General features: G+C 38.3%; 1 protein-coding gene across 1 annotated transcript in view; it reads left to right on the top strand.

Moving 5' to 3' along the window:
• Positions 1–25,590, top strand: part of MOXD1 (monooxygenase DBH like 1) — a 50,114-nt gene that overhangs the window by 13,141 nt on the left and 11,383 nt on the right. Inside the window, exons 3-7 of the mRNA XM_041423879.1 lie at positions 1,323–1,490; positions 1,850–1,933; positions 19,596–19,775; positions 22,095–22,197; positions 24,790–24,956. Coding sequence (XP_041279813.1) covers positions 1,323–1,490; positions 1,850–1,933; positions 19,596–19,775; positions 22,095–22,197; positions 24,790–24,956 — 702 coding nt within the window. The remainder of the gene's footprint in view (positions 1–1,322; positions 1,491–1,849; positions 1,934–19,595; positions 19,776–22,094; positions 22,198–24,789; positions 24,957–25,590) is intronic.

The following is a 25,590-nucleotide window of genomic DNA, read 5'->3' as shown; positions in this document are numbered from 1 at the left end:
ATAAATATGTGTGTGGTAATTAAAATATCATTTTAGTAAAAGGACAGAATTAGAGAAATTAATTTTCCAAAACATCTGTTTGCTCAGGTAAAATACTTGCATTAGTTTTATTAAACTGTTATGTTTAAATTTCAGCTTTCTTTGTTTTTGTACTTTAATACATTATGTTCTGTAATTTCTAACAAGTGTACACAGGATTGAAACCTCTGGGCCACCAAGTCCTATATGCCATTGTTATAACCATTCAAGAGAGGCCAAAATGATAAATACTTTTAAGATTCTGCACTAACTTGTAACAGATTTTTTTAAAAAATTGGAGAAGATATATTGAAAGGGTCTGTTTGTTTTACTTTATTCAAAACTAAAAGTGAAAAAGTTTTATGGTAAAACTTTCCATGGTAAAATAATTTTCATGGTAAATTCCTCTGTTGCCCTAGGGATTGCTGTGCTATTTCCCAAATATAATTTTAAATTACATGAAGCTGATGACTTCGGTATTGGAAATGACAGAAAAGTTAGAGAGATTTGCAAGGCTTTCTATGCTTTGGCTTGTTTACTGCCTCTTTTGGAAGCATTAGTATAGGAGTAAAGCACTATATTCATTATCTGTGTTTTTACAATATATGCAATTATAGCAACATGAGAGGCTGAAAATGCAGGAAGCAAACACCACCTGTATAAACCACCAGATTCCCAGTGGATCTCTGGTTTGTACACCTGCCCCAAGTTCTCAGTATAATTTAGCATTTTGAGGCACTTCAGGATTTATTATAGCACTTTGTCTCAAGGGTCATTATTGCAATCTGAGAATGGTTTACAGAGAGCTGATCTGTGCAGTGGCTGTAGATTGATTTTTAAGACGTAAATCTGTCCTGTAATTGAATGTTAATTTTCCATAGTATCTAAGGACAACAATTCAGTGAAGGTATTCACATCTTCACAGCCTTGAGCCTGGAAAATGTCTGGGGGGGAAACATTCTGGTTGCTGATCAAATAAGTAACATCTCTAGGAAAATGTCTGTAGTGCATTTAGTTGGCTACTTCTTTATGAGACTGTTCTGCCGTTTGAAGATATGACATCTGTTCACACCATTAGGGGAGGAATCTATCAGAGAACAGTTTAATTTATGTGTATTTCCAATTAACCCACTGAGTATACAACGTTATTTATTTCAAAGGCCAAATTGTGTAGGTAGATGGCTGCTCCTCTGGAGTACATTGTCATTTAAATACACTTATGTCAAAGCTATTGTAGGAATTATAGGAACTGTAAGGAAGGTGTTGTTTCTATCCCTTGTGGACATTCTGCTGTGTGTTTTCAGGAGAGCACAGTGCGGGTGATATGGGCCTACCACCACAAAGACATGGGAGAAGCGGGTCAGAATTACCATGGATCCAATCGTGGTACAAAGAGCCTGCGGTTGCTGAACCCTGAGAGAGAGGAAGTTTCATCTGCCTCTTTGCCTTACTTTGACTTGACAAACAAAGACGTAAGTTACTCCTACATGCTGTAGAAACCTCCATGCTGTAGGTTTCTGTGGAGACAGGAATAAGGTGGTAGCCAAAGCCTTGACTTACACAATGAGTAGTGTGACTTTTATAGATTAAACATAAGGAAGAAATTCTTCACTATGATGTTGATGAGGCATTGAAACGCGCTGTCCGGAGAAGCTGTGGATCCCTGGAAGTTTTAAAAGGACGGGGTTTTGAGCAACCTAGTCTAGTGGAAGGTGTTCCTGCCCAAAGCAAGGGGATTGGAACTGGATCTGGACCTTTAAGGTCCCTTCCAACCGAAACCATTCTGTGATTCTATGATAATACTGTGTTTGTGCCCTTTTTATTAAGACAGGTGCCTGTACCAGACAAGGACACAACATATTGGTGCCAAATGTTTAAGATTCCTGTACAACATGAAAAGCATCACGTGACAAAGGTGAGTAATCCAGACTCAGAAATGTCGAGGAATTTAGATAATAATTACACTTCAAATCAGTTCTTGCACTTTTGAAGTTTTTTTCACTGCTTACTGGAGGAAAAACAAGACCTCTTTTTGTATTCACAAATATGGATTAAGTGTTTGCATATGTGAGCCCAGAACCTGGCTCAGGTGTGCCCTGACAAGTGCCCTGAACAGTGACAGACTCTCTTTCTTGCAGTTCTTTTCTCCTTCATCCTCTCTCCCCTAAGAAAATGAGGTTGAAAATTATTTCTCTCTGTAAATATTTCTGGCAAGGACTAAATAAAATTGTCTTTAAGCACATTACATCAGGTTTCTACTTTTATATAGGAATTTAATGAATTTGTTTAAACAGATGGTAATTTTAAAGTAAAAAATAATTAAATGGTGATGTTTGTTTTAATAAAGGGCCAGGTTATTATTTGATTCCATTCACCTTTCTTGTGATGACCGATGTGGAGCCAGGGTACATCACATAAGAACACACGCCAGTATTTTTAGCAGTTTCAAACCTAAGCATTATTTCAAAAAGAGATTAACATTGTTGTTTATTTTAAAAATAATGAAAATGTATGAATAAACATTCACACAAGGCTCAGCAGGATCCTAGGTGACTTGAAAACCCACATGCATAAACATGTTTTCCTGTAACACATATTGTAACTTTTCTTTCTGTTTTAAATTGAAAGCTTAAGAGTGCTGAAGGAAAGATGCTTCTCGCATTTCACCCCAAAAGCAATATACTGAAGACCTTATAAAACAACAAATTCTTATTTTTCTAATATGCTGAAGATAGCACAGTGAGATAGTTCTGGCCCTCATTTTTCTTTCTTTGAACCCACAAATGCATTAAGTGTAGAATTCTATTTCTTCTTTTTTGTTACAATTATCAGTCATCAGTGTATTCAGTAAGATTGAAATTTTAAATTAATTCAGAGAACTTAACATATCCTCTCAATGTCAGTATGACAAATACCTATAATTACTCTGAAATATTGTATGTTTCTGTACTTTATCAGAATGAACAATTGCAAGGCCCAAATTTGTGCCTTCAGGTACTTGATCTTTAATCACATTTGATATTGGTGACAGCTACTTTCACTGTATGAAATGGAGAATTGTGTTACAGCATGTATGTCAAGATCCCTAGTTTTCTGCTTTCAAGTGAGAGACCTTCAAAATGGTAGTATCAGAATCCAGCTTTCCATGTTAAATCTGGTGGAAGTTGTAGATATTTGCTGTTCTGCTAAAAGGTTCCCCAGAAGTATTCATTATTTATAATTCCTAAATTTATTTTCTAAATGCTTTGCATTGACCACATACAGTTGCACCTACAGTTGCACATACAGTTGCTCAGTCTTTAAAAAATAATGTTTGGTTGAAGCTGAAACAAGATTTTAGCTCAGAAATACACCGGCTGATTTTTCTGGATAATTTTATAGTTTATTTTTACAATAATGTATAAAGAATATTGAAGTTTTAGAAATCATGTTTTCAAATCAACATATTTTTTATAAAGTTAAAAATTAGAGTAGAATCCTCAGTGATTTTCCATCTTCACAAAAGCAAGAAAATTTCATATTTTTGCTTAAAAATTTTTAGAGAGAGAAAAATGCATAGAGAAAGAAAGTAGATTTAAGTAGGAACACTTCCTTAGCCTTTCTTTTCAGCAGCACAACTTATATTTTCCTATACGTGACGTTTTGAGATGCCACATAGAGGGTTGTTGTGGAATTGTATCTATGTGCTCTTGCAAACTGATTAAACATTTCCTAAAGCCTACTAATGCACAAAGGATGGGGCTTATGGCTACTGGGGAAGATATTAGCTGTGCAAACAGAGCTTGAGTTTCACAAAGGGGAGGGCGGATGAACTCTCTGGCCTCATCAAACTGTCCGGGTTAGTTAAATACTTACATAGATATTGATTCTGGATTCCTTCTGCAGCACAGTTTTCACACAAACCTACACATCTCATTTTTACAGACAGAAAAAAAGAGGTGTAGACATGGTACAAATTTTTCTTGTGGCATAATTTAGTCTACTTCAGTAGTGTACATGTGAGCTGGCTTTGGCCATTTCTGTGCTCCGGTGTGGTTTTGTGGAGCGCTGAACTGCTCAGTTTGGCACTTGGTGGACAATGTGTGCCATCAACAGTGTGCACTTAGCTGCACTGATGTGTAAATCTGATGGTGATCTGGGGTCTCAAGTAGGTGCATCAGCCACAATTGGAATTTTTTTCCCACCTTCCACTGTTCTCTGCCATTTCTTCCATCCTGAAAATTGCTGTGAGCACTTTATAATAAAGTACTTCTTAAATATCAGTTTCATCTGGAAAGCATGATGTTTTAATGAAGGAAACTGAAAAAATTAGACCTGTCATTAAAGGTAGAGTTCAAGACTTTTAATTGTCTCTGGTTAACAAATACCACATTCTGAATTTAAAAGGATTTTTTAAAATCTGTTAAAGTTGCATTATCTAAAAAATATTATAAAACCAGAATATATTTAAAGTATTTACAAAAGTGTTCTGTAAATACAATCTAATGGTGCCAAAGCTGGTTACCTGATAACACGTGGGTCTCAGGATTCACCTGCAGTAGTGTTTTAGTTTCTTCTGTTTGCACTAGGTGAAGAAATAACCAGTGCAAGAGATCTCAGTATTAATCAAAGATAAATTATGCAAGACCTTAGGTCTTTTCTTTCTCTGTAGATAATATTCATGCTACTTTCCAGGAATCACAGGTAATGGGAAACAGCATATTTTCATTGATCGAGCTGCTCTACATGATATGTAAATTGTGCAACAGATAAGATTGTAATCGGAGGTAGAGTAAGGACATAGTCAAGTAATTTCCCCTTATGCTGCATTTACCAAGGGAGAACAGATCTTCACTGCAATAGGGGGACACCCAGCCAGGTTTAGAACTTCTCTGTTAAGTCTTCTTTTGTTTCGCATTTCTTGCAACATTCTCCTCAGGGAAGAGATTGTGTCTTCCTACATGTCCCTACGATGCCTTCTGTTTCTAATGCCTCCAAGATCCTACGGAGAGACAGCTCATAATAACATGCCTGCTAAGAAATGAAACAGAATAAGACAGCTTCTCAATAGCTGGGCATATTAGTAACAATAGTGGTGCAGAAAGCAACCAAAACCAGGCTCTGAGCTGGTTTTGTGGCTCTAATGGTTTACATCACTCCTCAGCTTTAAACTGCCTACCTGGCTGAATTGTGGCTCCTTAAAAATTTATTAAACTTCTACAGGATTTCTCCCCAGAGCATTTTCTATTAACAGAACCCATTATAAGGGCAATAGGTAAATTTTGAAAATAATATAGGCAGAACAGATGAAAGGGCTTGCTTGGAGGTAATAGCAGGCATTCAAATCAGATATTTGCAGGATGGCCCTGCAGTGGTCCCAGAGTGGTGGATTTTGGCTGCTCTTCACATGGAGAGCACACAGCTGCCTGTCTGCAAACTCCACCTGCAGCTATGTGTGCATTGACCTGTTCTGCTGCTCTGAGCTTCAGGCAGTGGTGTGTGCCTCAGGCTCACTACCCAAGGGATTTTCACTTTTCTCACATGCAGAAGTTAGCTGGGAGCTTTCTCAGAAGTAGGTTTCTTAGAAAAAAGCATTCCACTTATTAGCCCAGACTTAATGGTGATGTGTTTAAGACTGTGTCTTGCTGGGATTATTTGCAGTTCTCTGTAAATGTCATTATTCTGACTGGTCCTTAATGTGCCCTTTAATCACATTCCTAAAGAAAATTCTCTGGTTTCGCGAACTGCACCTCAGGAAGAAACTCCACTCCAGCAGGACCTCTCAGAAGGAGGGAGAGCGGGATCCACTGGTAGAGCAGACATCCAGGCAGGTCCACACACCTACCTTTGGATGAAAATGTTTCTGTCTCTCTTCTAAAGCCATGCTGAGGACTTGTTCCTGGGTGTGGAGAGCCCACACAGGCAGAGACACCACTGCACCAGGCTGGGAGCAGGGCTGACAGAGACAGGGGAACATCCCTGGGAGCACACCCTGAAAATGGGTCTCTGCAGCATCCTCCCCTTTGTAAATGGGTTTGTCTCTTTCTTTTTGCTCATTCAATTGAAACAAAAATTATTCAATGGCAGCTGACTGGATCTTTTGAAATCTTGTCATTTTTGTACCGTTGAGGTGTCTGATTTTCATGATTGCCACTGTGTGTGGATCTGTGTGTGCTGACATGTCTCTATTTTGACAAGTTGTAAGACTATTTGCTGATAGGTTTTTTTCAGCCTATTTGCTGAGTTTGTTTTTTCCTCGCTGTAAGCAGGCATCATGAAGATGTTTACCACCAGCAAGAAAGTGAAAATTTGTTTCACATTAATGAGAAATAATGTGTTTCAATAAACACAGCTCTTGCTTTATATTCAAAGCTTGTTCTTAACTTCTTTTTCTACTTGTGGTTCTACAGATGCAGCTCTTTTTTATTTACTATCTTTGGTTTAGGTTTCAATACTCCATGTCTTCTGTCACTTCAGTTTAACTGTATTGCTTATTCAAATAACTGCATCTGCTAAGGATTCATGACTCTGTCTTCACATTTACATCAAGTCTTCCATGTGCTTGATTCTTTTTTCTGCTGCAATTAAAAAGCCTTAAGATACAATGTTTCTTCTACTGTCTAGTTTTTCTGTGAATCCTTTAGACCTATAGTCTCCCTCTCCACCTGACAAATTGTTTAATGCTTTGTGTAAACTGCAAATTTAGAGTATATACTGATGAAAGACTGGTATGGATATCCTACATGCCAGACATGCCGTAATCTATTTGTGTGAAACTTTTCAGCATAGCATGCCTGTGCTGGTTCCAACACTGTAAATTTCTCCCCTATGTTTTCTTAACTTCTTTTAAAAACACTGTGTTTTTCTCGGGAAAAGTAGTTCCTTAGGATTTATTAGTAATAATCCCCTAGTCAAAAACATGTCAAATATTGAATTTTACTCCAACAGTAGGAAAAACATTTTATGTAAAATAAACCCCAAAATTGGGTAGTACGGTCACTTTGTTGTATCTGCATGTCTTTTCTCTAAGAATAACTCATTTTTCCTTAGTTCTAAACTTCATAGGTAGTTTCAAAACTAGTATAGTCATAGAAATACCAGCAGAAATGCTGTGATGTGGCTGTGCCCAAGAGCATAAAATATTTCTGATTCTGGAAGAGAACTTTTTAAATGGAACATCTATTAGAGGGCATTCGGCATTGGAAAGGAGGATAGTAGTTGCTCTTTTGTAAGCTCTTAGAAGTTTTGGTTCTTGTATGAAGCAGTCCTTCCGCGTGCATTATTTGAACCTGCTTATGAGAATGGTGTGAGCAGGTTTAGCTCTGCTGAAATGGGGAAGAAGCTCCACAATGGGGATTAAGCTGTGTGGTCAAAGTCCAGTATCACTTCAGTACAACTCATGAATACTCAGGCAACATATTAAAGACTGTAAATTTTCAGCCATAGAGAGGAGCTTCCTCTCGTCTAACGTGACTTATCTATGGGCCTGAGCCAGCTGCTTAATTGACCTTACAGTGGCAAAACTCACTGTTTGTATCATCCTTGAGGAGCTGTCAGAAATGTATGAGCTCAAGCATTCTGTGTATGGTTCAATCTCTCTCTCCACTGATGGATGAGAGAGCCCAGACCACCAGCCTGTGTTAGATAAGTAACACCCAGATGAACGAATCAGGGGAGATATATCTCAACCAAAAAGATCAGGGGAGAGAAGAGACTGTGATAAAAGCAAAAATTGCAAAATAATACTCTTTTAAAAAAATTTGCCTGTGGGGAAAATGATCTTCTCTCAACCACAGCCCTGTGTAATTTTTTTGGCACTAAGCCTACGATGTGACTAGTGAAACAGGCTAATCATATAAGCAGAAAAAAACCCCAAATTATTTAGCATTAGCTGAGAAGTGTTACATTAGGCATATTTTTATATCAGCAGTAAAGTTTTCCATTGCTGATCTCCTTAGAAGAGGGAGCCTCTTTTCAATTAAAGAAAGGTCTGTATTAGAACACACCAGCAGCTGCCAGTTAATCTTCATATTCTGTTTTGGGGCAAACTGATAAGGAAGTAAAAACTCCAAAAAACATGTTGCCAAGGGTGACTGTGCTTTTTGACAGTGGAATGCTTTGGTAATACCAAAGACCCCAGTGTGAAAGTACAAAGGGACTCCAGTTTAAGAGACTGATTGATTGGAAGCCAGAAGGGCAGCTTGTAGCCTGCAGTACCTAAATGAGGGCACTGATTTTTAACTTGAGTGATAGCAGACAGTAACTGCTTGTTACACTCTGGCCTGAACTTTTACATTTTGCTAAATGTGATAACTCTAGCAAATTGCATCATGCAGCCTGACATAAACAAATGTTCTATATTTTCCCATGCATTCCCCTACAAAGCAATTTCAGCCCCAGTAAATTAGATTGGCAACCAAACAATCATCTTATGCTGCAGAGCTTGTAAGCTATCTGCCCTTTGATCTGCAGGGCTGGCTCTTTGGTGCAAGCCTGAATTGGCCCATTAGGCTTTGCAGTGCTAAGATTCATGTAACTGAACGGGCTGAAAATTAAAAGTTTCCCAAGCACTGTCTGAGGAAATAACAGAAATGCATTATTCTCTCATATTCTGCTAAACTCTTTCAAATGCAAAATTATTTAAGGTATTATTCCATTCTGTGACCACAAATTAAATTATATATGACCTCAGATTTTGCTGTCCTACCAAACTTTATATTTCTTACATATTTTTATTTTGTGGTAGTCTTCTTTCGTTTCACTTGTGTATCTTAACTAAAAGAATTCTTAAATTATGCAGTTATTACTGCATTAATTATTCCATACTTGGCATGCTTCTGTCATCAGCAAAGTTGAATGTCTAGTTAACTTAATCCATTTTCTTAGATTTTTGCTTTCTAAATAAAAACAACATCCATCTATTATGGCAATGTATTGACCATGCCAGCAGGTGGTAGGAAGGTATGTGTGCTGTGTGATTTTTTGGTTAAATAAAAGTCAGATGACAGCAGCCTTTTTTTAAAAATGTGACCAAAAGCAAGCATGGGAAAGGGGAAAGTACAAATTTTGTGAAGATCTCTGTGTTTTACCTCCCAGTTCTGAGAGAATTTTTGGGGTGATCTTCAGGACACCATTGCTATTAGTAAACCCCATTTTGTCTTGTGCCATGTATTTATTTTTTTCCCTTATCCTTAGCTTTCTATATGATTTGAAAGTAAACCTATGACGAGGTGATGCACTGAAAAGATAAGAAAATTGTCTGCAGACAAACATCCAGCACTTCTTATCACAGCAGGCAACAAAACACTTCAGAACAGCATTTCTCCTTAGATGAGCAGTTACAAAGCATCTTTTGTGCAAATACCAGAACAGCAGGCTCATAGGTAGTAAAATCTCTCTTGATGGGGCTTGTGTGTATGGACCACAAAACAAACCTAGCTTGGTTCTGCTAGCATCTTGGTATTGTTTCTGAAGATCAACCTTCTAATTCAGATAAATCACATTGTAGCAGAATAGTAAGCAAATTTTCAATAAGGCAAAATAAATTGCTCCAATGGTATTTAAATGGAACAGAACTTTCTATTCCCATCTAATTGAAGTATTTCTCTTCAGTACCAATCTTTTCATGTGCAACCCCAGCTACTGGTGATAGTTTCCAGAAACTGATATTATGACTCTGTCCTTCCTTGCTTTCACTTGCAGTATGCAGTAGTCACAGCTATGAACAAAGCATGGATTCATAAACTCCACATTAGCAACAGTGGGAAAATAGACAGTCAATGGTCAGAAAAGGCCTCTCCACCATGCCTACACATAGCAGACTGTATTGGGTTTGCATGGCTATGTTTTGGTGGCAGGGGGGCTACAGGGGTGGCTTCTGTGAGAAGCTGCCCGAAACTTCCCCCATGCGCAGCAGAGCCAATCCCAGGTGGCTCCAGGATGGATGTGCCACTGGCCAAGGCTGGGCCCATCAGAAATGGTGGGAATGCCTCTGTTATAACAGATCGAAGAAGAAGAAGAAGAAGAAGAAGAAGAAGAAGAAGAAGAAGAAGAAGAAGAAGAAGAAAGAGTTATTGTGCAGATGTAATTGTAGCTAGTGAATAGCAGAGTGAGAAGAGGAACAACTACTCAGACTCCAAGGTCAGTGAACAAAACAGGGGTGGCTTCTGTGAGAAGCTGCCCGAAACTTCCCCCATGCGCAGCAGAGCCAATCCCAGGTGGCTCCAGGATGGATGTGCCACTGGCCAAGGCTGGGCCCATCAGAAATGGTGGGAATGCCTCTGTTATAACAGATCGAAGAAGAAGAAGAAGAAGAAGAAGAAGAAGAAGAAGAAGAAGAAGAAGAAGAAGAAGAAAGAGTTATTGTGCAGATGTAATTGTAGCTAGTGAATAGCAGAGTGAGAAGAGGAACAACTACTCAGACTCCAAGGTCAGTGAACAAAGAGGGGCAGGAGCTGCTCCAGGTGCTGGAGCTGAGATTCCACTGCAGCCCCTGGTGCAGACCATGGTGAAGCAGCTGTGCCCCTGCAGCCCATGGAGGATCACAGGGATGCAGAGATCCACCTGCAGCCTCTGGAGGAGCCCATACTGGAGCAGGTGGATGCCTGAGAGGAGGCTGTGACCCTGTGGGAAATGTGCTGGAGCAGGCTCCAGGCAGGGGCCTGCAGGCCCATGGAGAGAGGAGCCCACACTGGAACAGGTTTCCTGGTTGGACTTGTCACTCTGTGGAAGACCTGTGTTGGAGCAGGCTGTGCCTGAAGGACAGCATCCTGTGGAAGAGTGACCCACATTGGAGCAGTTTGTGGAGAACACTTGCTCATGGGATGGACTCACATTGGAGAAACTCATGGAGGACTGTCACCCATGACAGGGACTCCACACTGGAGCAGGAGGAAGACTCTTCTCCCTGAGCAGTGGGACAAACAAGGTGTGACGAACTGACTATAACCTCCTTTCCCCTTCTTCCTGCGCTGCTGACTTTTCCATTACTGTGTCTTAAGTTGCTGGGACTGAAACTGTGTCTTTCTGTTTTATGAAGTGCCAATCACAGTTTTGGTTTATACATAATTGCTATGGTATAATTTTAATGCAGACTTTGAAAGAACTGTGTAATCTGAAAATAACCCCTGAAAATAGCCTGCAAGTGATGATGAGTGATGAAGTTGATGGGTGATGGATTCTCCTGCAAAAGGGTATACTAGGATCTGACTCTGGGTGAAAAAATGTGGAAATAGTATTAATGTGATCATTACTTAGTTGCTTATTTGTAAGCCCTCTTACATTTGTATATTAACCCTGCAGATATACATTTTTAGAGGGTTATGAGCAATAGTTCCTGAGTGTTGCTCTGGAGGCTCTCATGTCAAAATCAGGAGCCTTGTGCCTACTTTATCCCCTGCTTTCCCTTCAAACTGAAGGCACCAGGGTGTGCAAGTCAGTGGCTCTTGTGGGAGTATCTGAACACTTAAGGCATTTCTCACATATGGTCCTTTTTGGTAGCCTCTCACAGAAGTCAGCATGTCATTTTCAGAAAATGTGTTTCCTGATAGTGTACTTCTGCATGTGCAAAACAAGAAAGGGAGACACTGTCAATTCTCATGTGTTCTGTCTTCAGGCACAGCTGCGTGCTCACTCCGAAGCAGGAGGAGAAAAAGCGTAGTGTTATTTTAGCTGCATGATCGAGGGGATTGTTTTGCACTACTACAATAGAATCAAAACCTCTGCCATTTTGCCCTCAAAGAAATAGACATTACTGTGCAAGAATAGTGATTGCATGAACAAATGGGAGCACCTTCACTGACTATTATTTATGCTATTCAAATTGTGCATTCCTCTTGAATAGCTATAAGCTCTTTATTGGCTACCCATTTTGGCCTTAGACATGAAACATATTTGGTTACATATAACTTTTTTATGATACTGTTTTCATAAGGAAGCAACGATGTTTATGATGAATTGCCAATTAATTCTGCTTGAAGTGTGTCAACTGTGCTGAGGGAATATGGTCATCCTGAAGACCGCAACCACTGCCAGTGGCTCTGCTGCTTGGGAGTACAATGAGAGTACTGCCAGGATGCATAACCAAAAGAAACATGTTTGTGCTTGACCTGAGCTCTTTATGAGATTGCTCCTCAGGGTTATAATTCTTAACTATTACTAAATGCATTATCTTAAATCTTCAGGCGTATGTCAGGCAGAAACAATGTTTTATTGGTATTTCTTTGAGCTAAACTTCTTTTGGATTTAGTCTAAATTACTGTAAGTCTTTAAAGTCCGAAATTCCTTATGAGTGGCAGAGTTCCAGATAATTAATTAGGAATAAAAATTTAAGAATGGGTCTGATAACAGAGAGAACAAGAAGTCCTAAAACCATCTCTAACTCTCATTTTTAAACTCTCATTTGGGATTATTGTTTATTGTGTTTTTTGATTCCTCTTTCTTAATTAAAATATTTAAGTTGTTCTGAAGAAATTCTGGTTATACAGTATAATTTTTAGTAGGACTACATGGGGATAGAAAGATTTATGTAAATTTAGATATATTGCCTTCTCTCCGAGATAAAAGCACAGCAACCCTTACATTTTACCTGAAAGTACATATTTTTCTTCCAATAGAAAATTCTAAAGCTTAAAACAGAGGTATGGTAATTACTTCTTAATACTCTATAGAAATAAAACCTAAATGAGAGCCTTTGTTGAACGACAAAGTCACAGAGTAAACAAATCCTTTTTTTACACCAAGAACAGAAAACATCTATGCTTTGAATAAGATTTTCCATTCATGTGGTAAGGGCCTTTCCTCCTCAGTTATGTTAGAATTTTTGTTCTACATTTAAAAGAGAACCCAAAACCAGGAAAGACCAAATGCCAACAATGCAACTTAAATCGATCAATCAATCAATCAGATAATATTGTTATTTCAAATTAAAATTATTATTTGAATCTCACTTTGGGGCAGGGGGAAAACCCTTCACGCATATTAAATACAAATCACACAAATTTCAATGCCTTAGATTGCATAGAAGTTTCAGTCTGGAAAAATTCCATCCTCCAAGGAAACCTTACCTAATCATATTATGAGATTAGGGCTGGGGATGGTTTCTGTTGCCTGGGCCTTTTTTGTGTCTACATCTCTGTTTTTATTTAAATACAAAAATCAAGAGCTGTGACTAAATGCTCAGGTTAGATTTTTCTCCAGCTTGAAGGTACAACAAATGTGCATGAGAATTTGTATTAACAGTTTTACCTTTGAAGGACAGTTCAAGTTAAGCAGTAATGCTCCCTGTTGTACCTCAGATGTAATCATCCCTGATGACCATAAGGGAACCAGAAGTAGTGGCTTTGCTCTATTTCCTGCAATTAACTCACCAAAATATACACTTTTCTAGGTGTTGCAGTATAAACTCAGAAGCTTGGAATGGAGGAACTTGGAATGGAGAATGTTTTAGAGGGATTTGTTAGAGGTGGTGACTGAATTTAGGATCTAGATTGTACGGTGAGGAAAACAGAAATGAGCACTAAGCTGTGTATGTGCAAATGATCTCAGGAAAGATTAGAACAGCTAGTCCACGCTAGACTGCAGCCAGCTGAGCACTGGAAGTGTCTCTTTCAGCTCTAACTATTCTGTGGCATTCATTTAATGCCTTCTGACAGACAGGGTAGGGTGGAGGCATGGGGAGGGTGGTCTCTGCCTGACCCCAAAATGCCTTTACCCTGGGCTGAAAGTCTGCAGCAGATTCGTGTCCCAGATGTGACACTGGTGTAGGCAGTCTCTTCTGGTAACATGAGATTTCTGTTTGGTTGTTAGTGCTAAAATCCTGGTCTGCCCTGCAGTCATGGACTTCAACATCTACCCCAGCCTAGAGGCATGTTTCCAGCTCTTGTTTAGCTCAGCACACTTCTGGGTTTTGTGCAAGAAGCAGTGTTAGGCAACAAATGTCTGGTGGTTTTCTTTCAGAATATTTATAGGAAAATAAAGCCATATTACTGAGAGGGTTTTTTTTCTGGAATATATAGGGGTTTTTTTCTGAAAAAGACCTAACTTTATAAAGCCAAATATTTTAAGTATTTGCTTTTCTGAAGAAAAATCTAAAATCCTAAAGGTGATGTTTTAGATAAATATTTGATAATTTCACAATTACACTTTAAAAAACTCAGAAAAAACCTCGATGAAGTCTAACGAGAAGAAATCATGTCACCCTTCGAAAAAGTTCTAAGTCAGATAATTTTTTAAATATATATGCTTGGTACGCATTTTCAAAAGAAGTACAAAGGCCAAAATAATCAGTAAGCATGTAGTAGTTCTTCCTGATGAGGAGTGCAGAGACTCTATAACTTGGTCTTTTGTGAAAATTTTCAAGTACTCAGTTTCAGTACAGCCCGTACTCAGTTTCACAGCCATCACTTTTTGCTCTGAGTTAATCAGAGACATGGCAAGTTCATATAAATGAAACTTTCCTAGATGTAGCAGTGCTAGCATAAAAATCAAATTTTTACTCTCCATTTTGAGACTGAAGAATTACATTTTCTTCCCTGTGTCACCACTGCCTACATGAGGTGTTGTGTAAGGCTGAGGTCTTATTCAGAATCATTTACATGGCAATATATCACACCATCCTGTCTTTAAAATGTAAGATTAATTTGGAACTACCTGTTTGAGCCAAAAAAAAAAAAAATAAAAATCTTTTTTTTTTTTGACATTTTATTGTAGAAACATTGCTGCAAGCAGATCAGAAACCTGTTGCTATTTCCATGTATAAAGTCAGGTTTTTGTTTTCTGACATTTGGTGGGCCTTATTTTCTAAATAGGGACACAGTGGTGAGACTGTGGATATATTTGAATATCTTTCTTCATTTGCACAAGCAGGCATAAAGAACAAACCATGTTTATTACCATCAAAGAAATCAGAGCAAATAAAAAGGTAGAAAAACAGGAATAAGCAAGAAAGACTTCAAGGTTTCTGGAGATGTTTTTAACTTGTAGGAAATTTAACTTAGACCACTTGAACTGTTTTCATTTTCCTCCTGTTTAATACATCACACATTAGTATCTTGACCCTGCTTATCATCAACTTGAGATGCAAGGCACTGTTATGTTAAAATCTTGTCTTCCTTTATAAGGAAAAAACCCCAAAACATATGACAATGTTTAGACTGCAATAGATAAAGTGATAATAGGAAACAGAGAAGACAGGAAGAAAAATTGAGGATGAGTAAGCCAGACATGGCAGATATAAACATCTTCTTTGTTCATGTGATGTCAACCTGTTGACTAAAACAGGGCTTCTGTTAAAATGAGAGGTGAACAGCACGGATGTCATCTGGTTTAACATTGTAATGACTACAATTTTTTTTATTTTGTATTTTTTGAAAGTCAGCATTTTCACAAGTCCTCAGAGATTCAGTACCGTGAAGGGAGCTCTGTAAAACCTCTCAGCCTGCCTGATGAGTACAAACCAAGCACCATGACTGTAACCCATATTTTTGGTTGCAGAAGGCAGTACCTTCACTTACATTTGAATGTGAAACATTTTAAATACCTCCTTCCTTGGGAGCCCTGATTAGAAGTGCTGGGGATTTATATTACATCCATTATTTTTTACCTGTATTAGTGGGAGTGTGGTTTATGTATGTCAATTGCTCAGTTTGAAACACTTTTTGGCCAAGCTTTCAAGAAGGGTGGAGACGAAGAAGCAGAAAGCAAACAATCATGAATAATAAATCATGATCTTCTTCCTGCAGGTTTTATGAAAAACTGGAGAGGTTGTGCCTTGTTGCATGCACTTATGTTTTTGCAATCCCAAACACTTTGGGCATTTTGATGTAGAGTGGATGTAGGGCTTTTGTTCTCGATGCCCATGGCAGTTAGGAAATGTCAAGCAGAAAATGCACTTTGCCTGCAGGGGAAGAAGTCACTGAGGTGCCTGGTGGTGCAGTATCTCTGCAGGCTTATTCAAAACACGGCAAAGAGATAAACCCTGACAGCTGGGTCTTCCTTGCATGTCAGCAACAGTGAAAATTCCACAGATGACCCTCAAAGAATGAGGTAAAATGGGGAAGATAGATAGTTATATGCATATTCCATTTTAGTCTCCTTTCAGTTTCTTTCTTGACTTCTTTGGCTAACAAGAGGTGGGTAGGAAGTGACAATGACAGAGGAAGGAAATACATTTCAATGTCACAGGTTTCTTCATAATTAATGAAAATGAAAGGTGGATTCCCATTTTCACTACATTCCATCTAAATTACTCAATTATTGCTTACCTTATTGCTTGGCTCCAAGTGTCATTTTAGAGTCTCCCTGTCGTAAGAGAGCAAACAAAGCTGTGTATAAATAAACATCCAAATAAAAATTAGCTGTTGACTTAAATCTGCAGAGTTTAATGAATATTATGTACCATACCTGTTTTTATCACGTTTTTTGTGTGTATTTCACTCCTGAAATTGCCCTAGTGTGCCACTTCAAATTATTTTCTTTCCATAAGTATCCTAAAAGTTGCACAAATTAAAAAACCAGTCCTGGTGACTTTTCAGGGCTGGTCCCCTATCATTGTGACTGGAGACCAGGAAAAGTAGAGCTCTGAAAATTGTGTTATCATTCATTGAGGCTACAAGTACTCTGGTAAACAGGTCACCCTGATCTAGATGCTTAATTATAGATACCTACTTTAGCAACTAAGTTTACACACCTAGGACTACATATGTGCACTTCTGAACACATTAATGATTTCCTGAATTTGGCCCCTTATTTGAGAAACTCAGTTGTTCATCATGGCTTGTAAGGCTGGCCAGAAAACAAGACTGTTTATTTGAGAAAAAAAAATGAGGCTTGGAAATTTCTTTTTGGCTTGTAGCAAAGTAATCTGTACAGATGTACTTTGTGGAAAGTCAGAGAGGAAGTGTGAGGCAGCCTAAATAACCAATCTTTCCTATAAGCTAAAATGGCCAATAGCTGAGTAAACATGGCAGAACTCACCTGGGATGTAGAATGGCATATTTAAACCCCTGCTCCAGTTAAACACTACAATAGAATATGGGATTGTATTTTTTAATTTTCTTTTCTGCTGAAGTTATCCTAGTAAGTAAATATAGTTAGTTATTCTCCAGATCAGAGAAATGTCTAAGGGTTCTGGTCCGCTTCCTTCTCTTGTTTCATTTAGCAGTACTGCTGTGAGCCTTAAGGACCTAGCCATTAAAATATTTCTATGCATTTTGGAACAATGCAGGATTAATGATATTTTCCTAAGTTTTTTTAAAATAGGATTTTGACCTCTCTAATATTTTCTTTCTTTCTTATTTATATGTTATGTAAAAGGGGAAAAAGAAATTTCTTTTTAACCAGGTTGTAGTAAAAATGTATGAAAAGCATAACTTCACTGCTGCTCTTCATTATTAATTTATGCATCTGAAGAATGTAAGTTTTCCTACAAGATGCATTGGAAAGATGTGTAAGGATTTGTTCTAGTTTTTGTTTTTCTTTTCTTCACTAAAGAAAGCTGAACAAAACTGCTTTTTGAAGTGCTGTAATTGTTTAGGTAACTGACACTAAAAAACCAATGGCAGGATGTGAGTTTCTAATTTTGGTGATGTCCCATTGTTTTGAGGGGAAGCTGGTTTTGAAGTAGTGATTGTAAGCACAGCAGGTGCTGGGATCTTGTAGCAGCAGGCAGAACTATCACATGTTGGGACAAAAGTTCCCTTTTTTTCTTGGTAGATAGAGGGATAATATTCCCACAGCCATTTTCTTGACTAACGTATACAGTATGCAGAGCTTCAAAAATCTTGAGGTACGTTTTGTTATTTAATGTATTAGCTGCCATGTTATGACTGTGTTTGGGCGCTGCAGTACTTGGATAAATATGCAGGTGTGTGATGGAGAAGAGGGAAGAAGCAACATCAAGCTGGAATGGATTTCTGAATCTTTGTCATTCAGTCTGATATGTTGGGGAATACATTCTTATTCCACGGAAAACCTGACTCATCTTCAAAAATACCTTTTACTTCCATCCTGCAGTAATTCACAATGATGGTAATGCTAACTGAAACAGGGATTACTGAGAACAGTACAGATGATCCCCTATGGAGTATTTCAGTCTTGCCTCCAGAATAAAACTTTGGTGCATCTGAATCAATTGGCATCCTTCCACTGATTTCTAAGTGCAGTGAAGTGGGTTGTGCTCTTCTTGGGTGGACATGCAGGTACTCAGCAGCATCTGACCTCTCCAAGAGCCCAGCTCCAATGTACTTTGCAGATTCATGTCAGCAAGGGTGGCTGTGATGCACACAGGCTCTGGCTGCTGCCTCCTGCCCTTCCTCTTTTGTAATTGATCTAGTGGTTAGAAAAAAATGCAGGGAGACAAACTGTGTTGACAATATTTTAATAATGTAGTAAACTGCTCCTGCTTACCCTATTCCTGTCCTCCAGTAGCACATGAATGTGCCTGCAAAATGAAATGGATGCAAATTTAGGATGCATATATATTCTTTTCCTATGTAAAGTAACCATCTCTTTCCTAATACTGAAATGCAATACTGCATGGCGCCCTGCATCTTAAGAGTTGCAATGTCAAACCTTTACTTTTCTTGTGAAAATATTAATATTTATCTTATTGAACATGAAGGTAGATAGAATGGAAATCTTTGAAAGGAAAAGCAAGGGAAAAAAACCCTTTCATTTTAATACTGTTCTCTATATGCTTATATTTTGTGAAATATGATAATTCTTAAATGCAAAATAATTATTTTCAGAAGTATTCATATTTGCCCCAGGGATATCATCTCTGACAGAGACGATTTAACATCACCCATCCAAACAGGGAGTGAACACTTACATGGAAATTAAATAATTTTAGCCTATGCAGAAATTCTGTGGTGTAATTATACTGGGGCCAGCAGGGCACCACTGAGAGCCCTCCAGCTCATCACTGCCACAAACAGGCTGGAGCACCCAACCTCTCAAGAATGACTTCATGTTAATAAAGTCTTTACAACTGGGTGGATTAAAACAAAATAAATTCTAATTTCTCGTACATGTCAAAAAAATTTCAAAGTCCATTTTGAGCTGCTGAGGAATGTAGGGTATACCTCTAGGCTCACTCTAGATATACAGAATTTATGGGCAGCTGTAATTTGAAATAATACAAAAGAGGCAGAAACAGGGATGAAAACCTCTGAGTATTTCAGACGCCAAGCTGGTTCAGCAGAACACACTTTCAGCTGGTTTATATTCCCCCTCCTGCTGGAATGTGGCTAAACGAGATTGGGCAGGGAGAAAGAAAAGTGGCCATGCAAGACTAGGATGGGAGAAGAGAGAACAAGTAAGATTGTAACAGAGGTTTTGTCCAGATGCTGAATGCTTTTCCTGACCCTCATTGATGCACTTGGGCAAAATGAAAATTTTGAGAACTTCACTCCTTGAGTTTGCAGAATGTTGGGGTTACATCTCAAGCTAGGTACAATCGAGTACAATCAGAGTAACAAGTCTCCTCTTTTAAAATGAAAGTACTATAGATTTTTTAGTCCTGTCTTCATACCTGCATTGAAATAGTCACATTGAGATATGTTTTCTTTTTTTTTTCCTTTTAATTTTGCCATTGACAGGTTAAGCCATTGATCCAGAAAGGCCACGAAAACCTGGTGCACCATATCCTCCTGTACCAGTGCAGCAACAATTTGAATGACAGTGTTCTGGACTATGGGCATGAGTGTTACCACCCCAACATGCCAGACTCTTTTCTTACATGTGAGACGGTCATTTTTGCTTGGGCCATTGGAGGAGAGGTAGGATGAATGTCTGTCTAGCATGGTTCATCAATGGGGCTTTTTGAGTGTGTTTATCATCATGAAATTTCTTCCTAGTATATTAGTGATTGCCTGGTTTTCAGGATACATGAATCTGCCTGGTTTTAAGGATAAGGGATCACAATCCCTAAATGCCTCAGCAGTGAGTCCTCAACCTTTTCTTGGCCTTTCAAGTATGTAGTGCAGTGGTCATCCTGAGTGACAACCAGAAGTAATGAAAATAGTAGAAAAGGAATTGATGCCTTAGGGGAGAAAGATAGCTTTGGAGCATGGAAATCTCTTGCTGTATCAGCTTGTCTCATCTGACAGGGAAATACAGTGCCTCTAGCAATGACCAGTATCTGCTACCTGTGGATAATGACAGAAAGGAAAGCAGTGTCTGTAGGTGGCTCACGAAAGACACAGAGGCACAACTTTCCAAATGAAATTATACATTAATTTAATTAATTTGGTGCCTCACAAGGACCTGGTTTCACTGTTGCCCCATTCAGGCATATCGTTCTGAAGTTTCTTACCTGTTCAAAGAAACATCATTTCAGTGTAGGAGAGATCCTGTGTCAGTGCAGGGCCAGCATAAGGACCACTTTACATATGGCAGTGGGGCATATCTACAGAAAATACAGGCTGCGATGCCATGCTCACCCCAGGCTGTGTTTGCAGCTTATTTCATGTTAATTTAGGCTGCATTAAAGTTAATGCTTTCAGCTGACATAACACGGCATGACTACCAGAAGAATCCCAGCTCTTTACACCCTTGATTCACTGTGTGCCCACCCAAATGATGGTTTGGGCATAGAGAGGGGCTGGGGTGATGATACTTTCTGGAACCTTTCTTTGCTAGCCTGCAGTCCAAAACCAGCTACAAATGCCGCAATGTGAGGAAGCAAGAGTAGTTACATGGACCCATCAAAAGTTTAATCCACTAGGAGCACTACCCCTGGTGTATGCTTTGTGCATTTTTGCCATTAGCTATGCTCTGACCTAGTATTTGTACTTTTAACTGCCTTAATCTAAGTGAAATTAAAAACTCATATAAATAAGTTATCATTTGACAAGCTTTATGGAGGTTTTTGCAAGGATGATCCTGCTGTTAAAGATCTGTGGAGAGGAATCTGACAGATCTGGGTTACACTCTGGTTTGCCCAAGTATCCATTTCACTAACTTTAGCTTACCCTTATGTAGAATGAAGGTGATAATAATTTTTACTGTATTTATTTATTTATTATTCCAATTAATTCACTAATGCCCATCAAGCACCAGAAAGTTGGAATCTCAAATTGCACATTTCAGAAAGTTAGGATGTCAAATTGCACGTTAAAATATTAACTATATACTATAAAATGGTGCAGATTAATTTCAATTACACTGAATTTGGTAAATGAGTTCACTTAGGAGATAGTGGTATTTTGGTTTGAATTGGGAGTGAGCTTTTGAAGTAAATCTCCCAGTTATCCCCACTCACAAAGTTTTGTTTATCGTCATGAGTGGTTTGGGAATTTGCACAGGCCTCTCTGGGATGAAGCCAAAATAAATGTGCAGGAGTGAACCCAGCACCTTTAGCAATCAATGGGACCTGACCAGAGATTCTCCAGAGGAGCATCACTGGGGGCAGTGGGTCCAGCACAAGTTGTTTCACCATGCAAAGCTACTTCTTTATTGGCTTGCTAGTGGAAACATAGCCATAAAGATCACCTTTTTTGTTCAAATAATTTTACTTAGAATACAGTTACTTGTGCACAAAAAGCAAGTTAATTACATGCAACCTCAGTATTCCCTGGAAATTACTGCTTTTAGAAGCTGGGGACATTTAAAATGTTGATTCGCTTCTTCATAAGGGTTTTATTGTCAGACTAAGTGGTTGATGATGCAATGTTTATAAGTTTAAAATGGAAATTTCCTTTTCTGCTCAAACAATAAATACAGAATAAATAATCATAAGATCACAGGATAATGCAGGTTGGAAAGGACCTCAGGAAGTCTCTAATCCAGCCTCCTACTCAAAGCAGGGTCAGAGGTGAAGTTAGACTAGTTTGCCCAGAACCTTGTCCTCTGGGCAGCATTAGATCTACTGTTTTATATTGACATAGTTATTAAGTTTGTTGAGCACATAATAGGTATATTTTATCACAACGCCATGTTCAGAAAGCTGTAAAAGAAGTGATATTTGTAAATTTTGTCATAAATGTGATGATGTCATTGCAAGAAGGAGTCAATGTACTTACAAAGAGAAATTAACTCTTAACTGTGGCAAAAAATACCTTAACTCTGTATTGATTTCTGTGTGTATTGGTTTCCAGGGCTTCACCTACCCTCCTCATGTTGGCTTATCCATCGGCACAGCAGCCGACCCTCTGTTCGTCCTTATGGAGGTGCATTATGACAATCCATCAGAGACAGAAGGTTTGTAGCCTCACAGGCTTTAAAGCATGCCAGACTGGAAAATGTATTACACACAAGTGCTAATCCCTGCACTGCCTGGCAAACAGAGCTAATAAAAAGCTGAGGGTTATTTTTTCCTGATCAATAGTTCCTGGTTCACAGTGTTTTTCCCACTGCCATTGATTTTTTTTCCTGTATTTTTTAGATGTACATCTACCTGAACAGTGGACAGTTTCTGAAGTAGAAGTATAAATGCAGGTGTCTAGACCATTCACTGGGTAAAATCAGTTTATCTTAAAAGATAAGCTTTGAATTTGTAATAGTTTTAACATTGTTCTTCCTGAATTTAATTTTTATTTAGAAGAAATAAAAGGAAGAAACAAAAAATCCCAGGAAAATCAGGGGATCTTTGAAGATGCCTCTGGGAAAGATACTTTTTGAACTGAGTAAAACCCAATGCATCGTAGTATACTGGCCTTTCTTTACACCCCCATGTGTTAAAATAAAATTTGCTGTGTGGGCTATGGCACTCTGCCTTACTGTCATTTCCCGTCTTCATCTTTTAAATTAATTAATTTTTTTAATTCAGTGACAGACTCTGTGCTTTCAGCATGTGGGATACAATCAACTTCATTTGCATTCTAGATACTGTATGATTTTTCATCAAATGTTGCATGAAAGCCCAAGAAGTCACATGCTGAAAAACTGTGGCCCTTTGGTTTGTCTCTTTGATTTGGTTGTGTCCCTAAATCCATCGTTTTAATTGACTGTGCTGTATGATAGTGTTGGTTTAGCTGAAGTGGCACATATGAAAAACTGATAATGTTTTGTTTCCTTTTAAACAATAGGAACAATTGTGCCTTGCTGGGACAGTCCCAAAAGACCTGGGAAAATTCAGACAGTGTAGGAAGAGCAGGGTGTTTGTAATCCAGGTCATGCTTCTCCTCCTCCCTGGCAAAATACACACTGTAAGATTGTGCCAGGAGTGCAAGAGAGCAGACCTGGGTGCTCCATCTGCTCCAGGTGGGGACAAATGAGTTCTCCTGACACAACAGCAAACCTGCCACTGGATGACCTTCATTTGTGTGTTTTGGCGCCTGCATTTTCCCAGTTTGGGTCTTGTGGTGAAAGGCTGCACTGTTTGCCTCACATTGTGACCTGGAGTAATGTTTTCCTAAGTGACTCAGACTGGTAGTGACTTTTGGATCCCAGTTAGGAGGAGGTGAAATATATTTTAGTTTAACATGGATGGTTTCTCTGTTTCTGGTTTCATAGTCCTTAACATTCACTTCTCATTTGAAAGGTGGCCTCTTTTGTTTATCAGAAACTCTGACATACCAGAGTTATGTCATACATAAACGTGTCTGACATTTAGACATTAACAACATCTAACAATTTCTGAAGCAGAGCTAGCAAAAGGAAAAAAGCCAAGTTGATGAGATTGTACAAATTACTCCAGGAAGGGAGTGAGTATGGTTCCCAAATGCTAAAGTTGGGATGTTGTGGGACACAGTCACCTTAAATGTGATTCATATGTTGCAGAATGTCTCATGGCTGATTATTATTCTTAATTGGCTATGCATAGTTCATATCCTTTGTTCCTTAATAATTATATGCACTACTCCGTCTTAGATATTTTAGTGACTGTGTAACAGTCCCTGCTCTGTCCCTCTGCCATTTGCTTATCTTAAAATAGACTGCTGATATCATATTGATGTAAAATTTGGCTTCAGGCACTGCTATGTCTGTTTTGTTTTTCAGAAGACTAATATAGGTCACTAGGAAGCATCCTACCTTCTCTGAGATATTTGATATGTTTTTTGCATTTTTCATTTTCAAAATTGAAATTATTTCAGTAACTATTCAAAAATACAGAGATTACAAAGAATAGATGAACTAACAGAATTTAGTTCCTGCGCAAACACAAATTAATCATTTTTTGTATATATCTTGACAAATAAAAATGACTAAAAGAAGGCAAGTATTCTAAGCATTTAGATGATAAAGACAACATAAATTATTAATAGATGCATAAACAAACACATATGTGGGTGAACAAAATAGATTTGCATTATTTTGACTCTTAAAAAACACAGCCTCCAAACAGCAGGCTTTGATTCTTTAAACCAATTTTTGAAATCAAGATAAGTCCTCGAGTCAGAGCAACATTAAAGTACTCTGTAATTCTCTTGTCTACTTCACTCAAGGTGGGGGTATTTTCTACAAGTCTGGGGTTTAGTAAGGCAATTTTCATGTTTAATTGATGCGCTCTTGATTGGGTTGTAAAAGGGATGCATTTTTTCATCTCAGGTAGTCTGCAATGTAACACGCAATCCAAAGCAAAGGGAAAATATAATTAATGGTAGGACCCAAGATGAAGAAATAGACAAAATTCTTAACTAGAAGACAACATATGGCTTGAAAATTTTAAAGAGAAAAAACCACTTCCTGCAAATGGTTTCACTCATTTCCATAATACTGAGATTGATTCCTTGATTTTCACGGAGAAAATTTATGACATAGCATGAAAAACATGAAGCAATATGGTTTGGGCTTTTTTTTCCTTTAAAAACCTGATTTTTATCCATGGCTAAGTGTGTTCTTTTGTTGCAGGCTTGATAGATAACTCTGGTTTGAGGCTAATTTATACTCCAGTTTTAAGGAAATACGATGCTGGGGTTATTGAAGCCGGTCTTTGGGTCAGCCTCTTCCACAATATCCCACCAGGCATGCCTGAATTTGTGTCAGAGGGTCACTGCACACTGGAATGTCTGGAAGAGGTATGTCCCTTGCCTGAATCCACTGGTTTTCATTCATGGAAATAATTGGAAGAGTCACTTGAACTTCTTGGGAAGATTGATAGTTACAGTTAAAAGACGTGAGCAAATACATCTGGTGGTACATGTTGTCCTCCAAAATGTTGTCTTTTTTAACTGGGTACTTGCCGTGCTCACTGCTCAGGCTGCTTTATTTATTTGACTAATAATGGATGCCACAGGGCTTGCAGTGTTTTTATTTTGTGTTCAATATGTAAACATACACTGCTTTCCATGGCAGAGCTATTAATAACTTGGAATAGCTAGCCCAGAAAAAAAGTTTAGACTAATTCAGACCTGGGCATGTGCAAAACGCTTCTAATGATGAAAGGAAAGCCTGAAAGGTATTCTTACACCAGACACTGTGGCTGAAGGCCTGAACAGGTTTTACATTTATTAAGTTCTTGGTTTCATTAAGATAACTTAAATATCTCTAGTCATTTCTTACTTCCATAGTCAATGGAAGTATTGTCTAAAATCTGTGCTGACTGTATAATAGGAGATTCTCATATACTTTGTCATCTGTAGGGAAAGGTTGAATTAATAATATGGTTTACAATGAAGGCTAAATTAGATACAAAGTATAGATTTCTTCTTG

Source organism: Onychostruthus taczanowskii, unplaced genomic scaffold, assembly GCF_017590055.1.
Source record: "Onychostruthus taczanowskii isolate IOZ18803 unplaced genomic scaffold, ASM1759005v1 scaffold8, whole genome shotgun sequence".
NCBI lineage: Eukaryota > Metazoa > Chordata > Aves > Passeriformes > Passeridae > Onychostruthus > Onychostruthus taczanowskii.
Note: the sequence above shows the minus strand (reverse complement) of the source record. Positions and strands in the feature narration are given on the sequence as shown.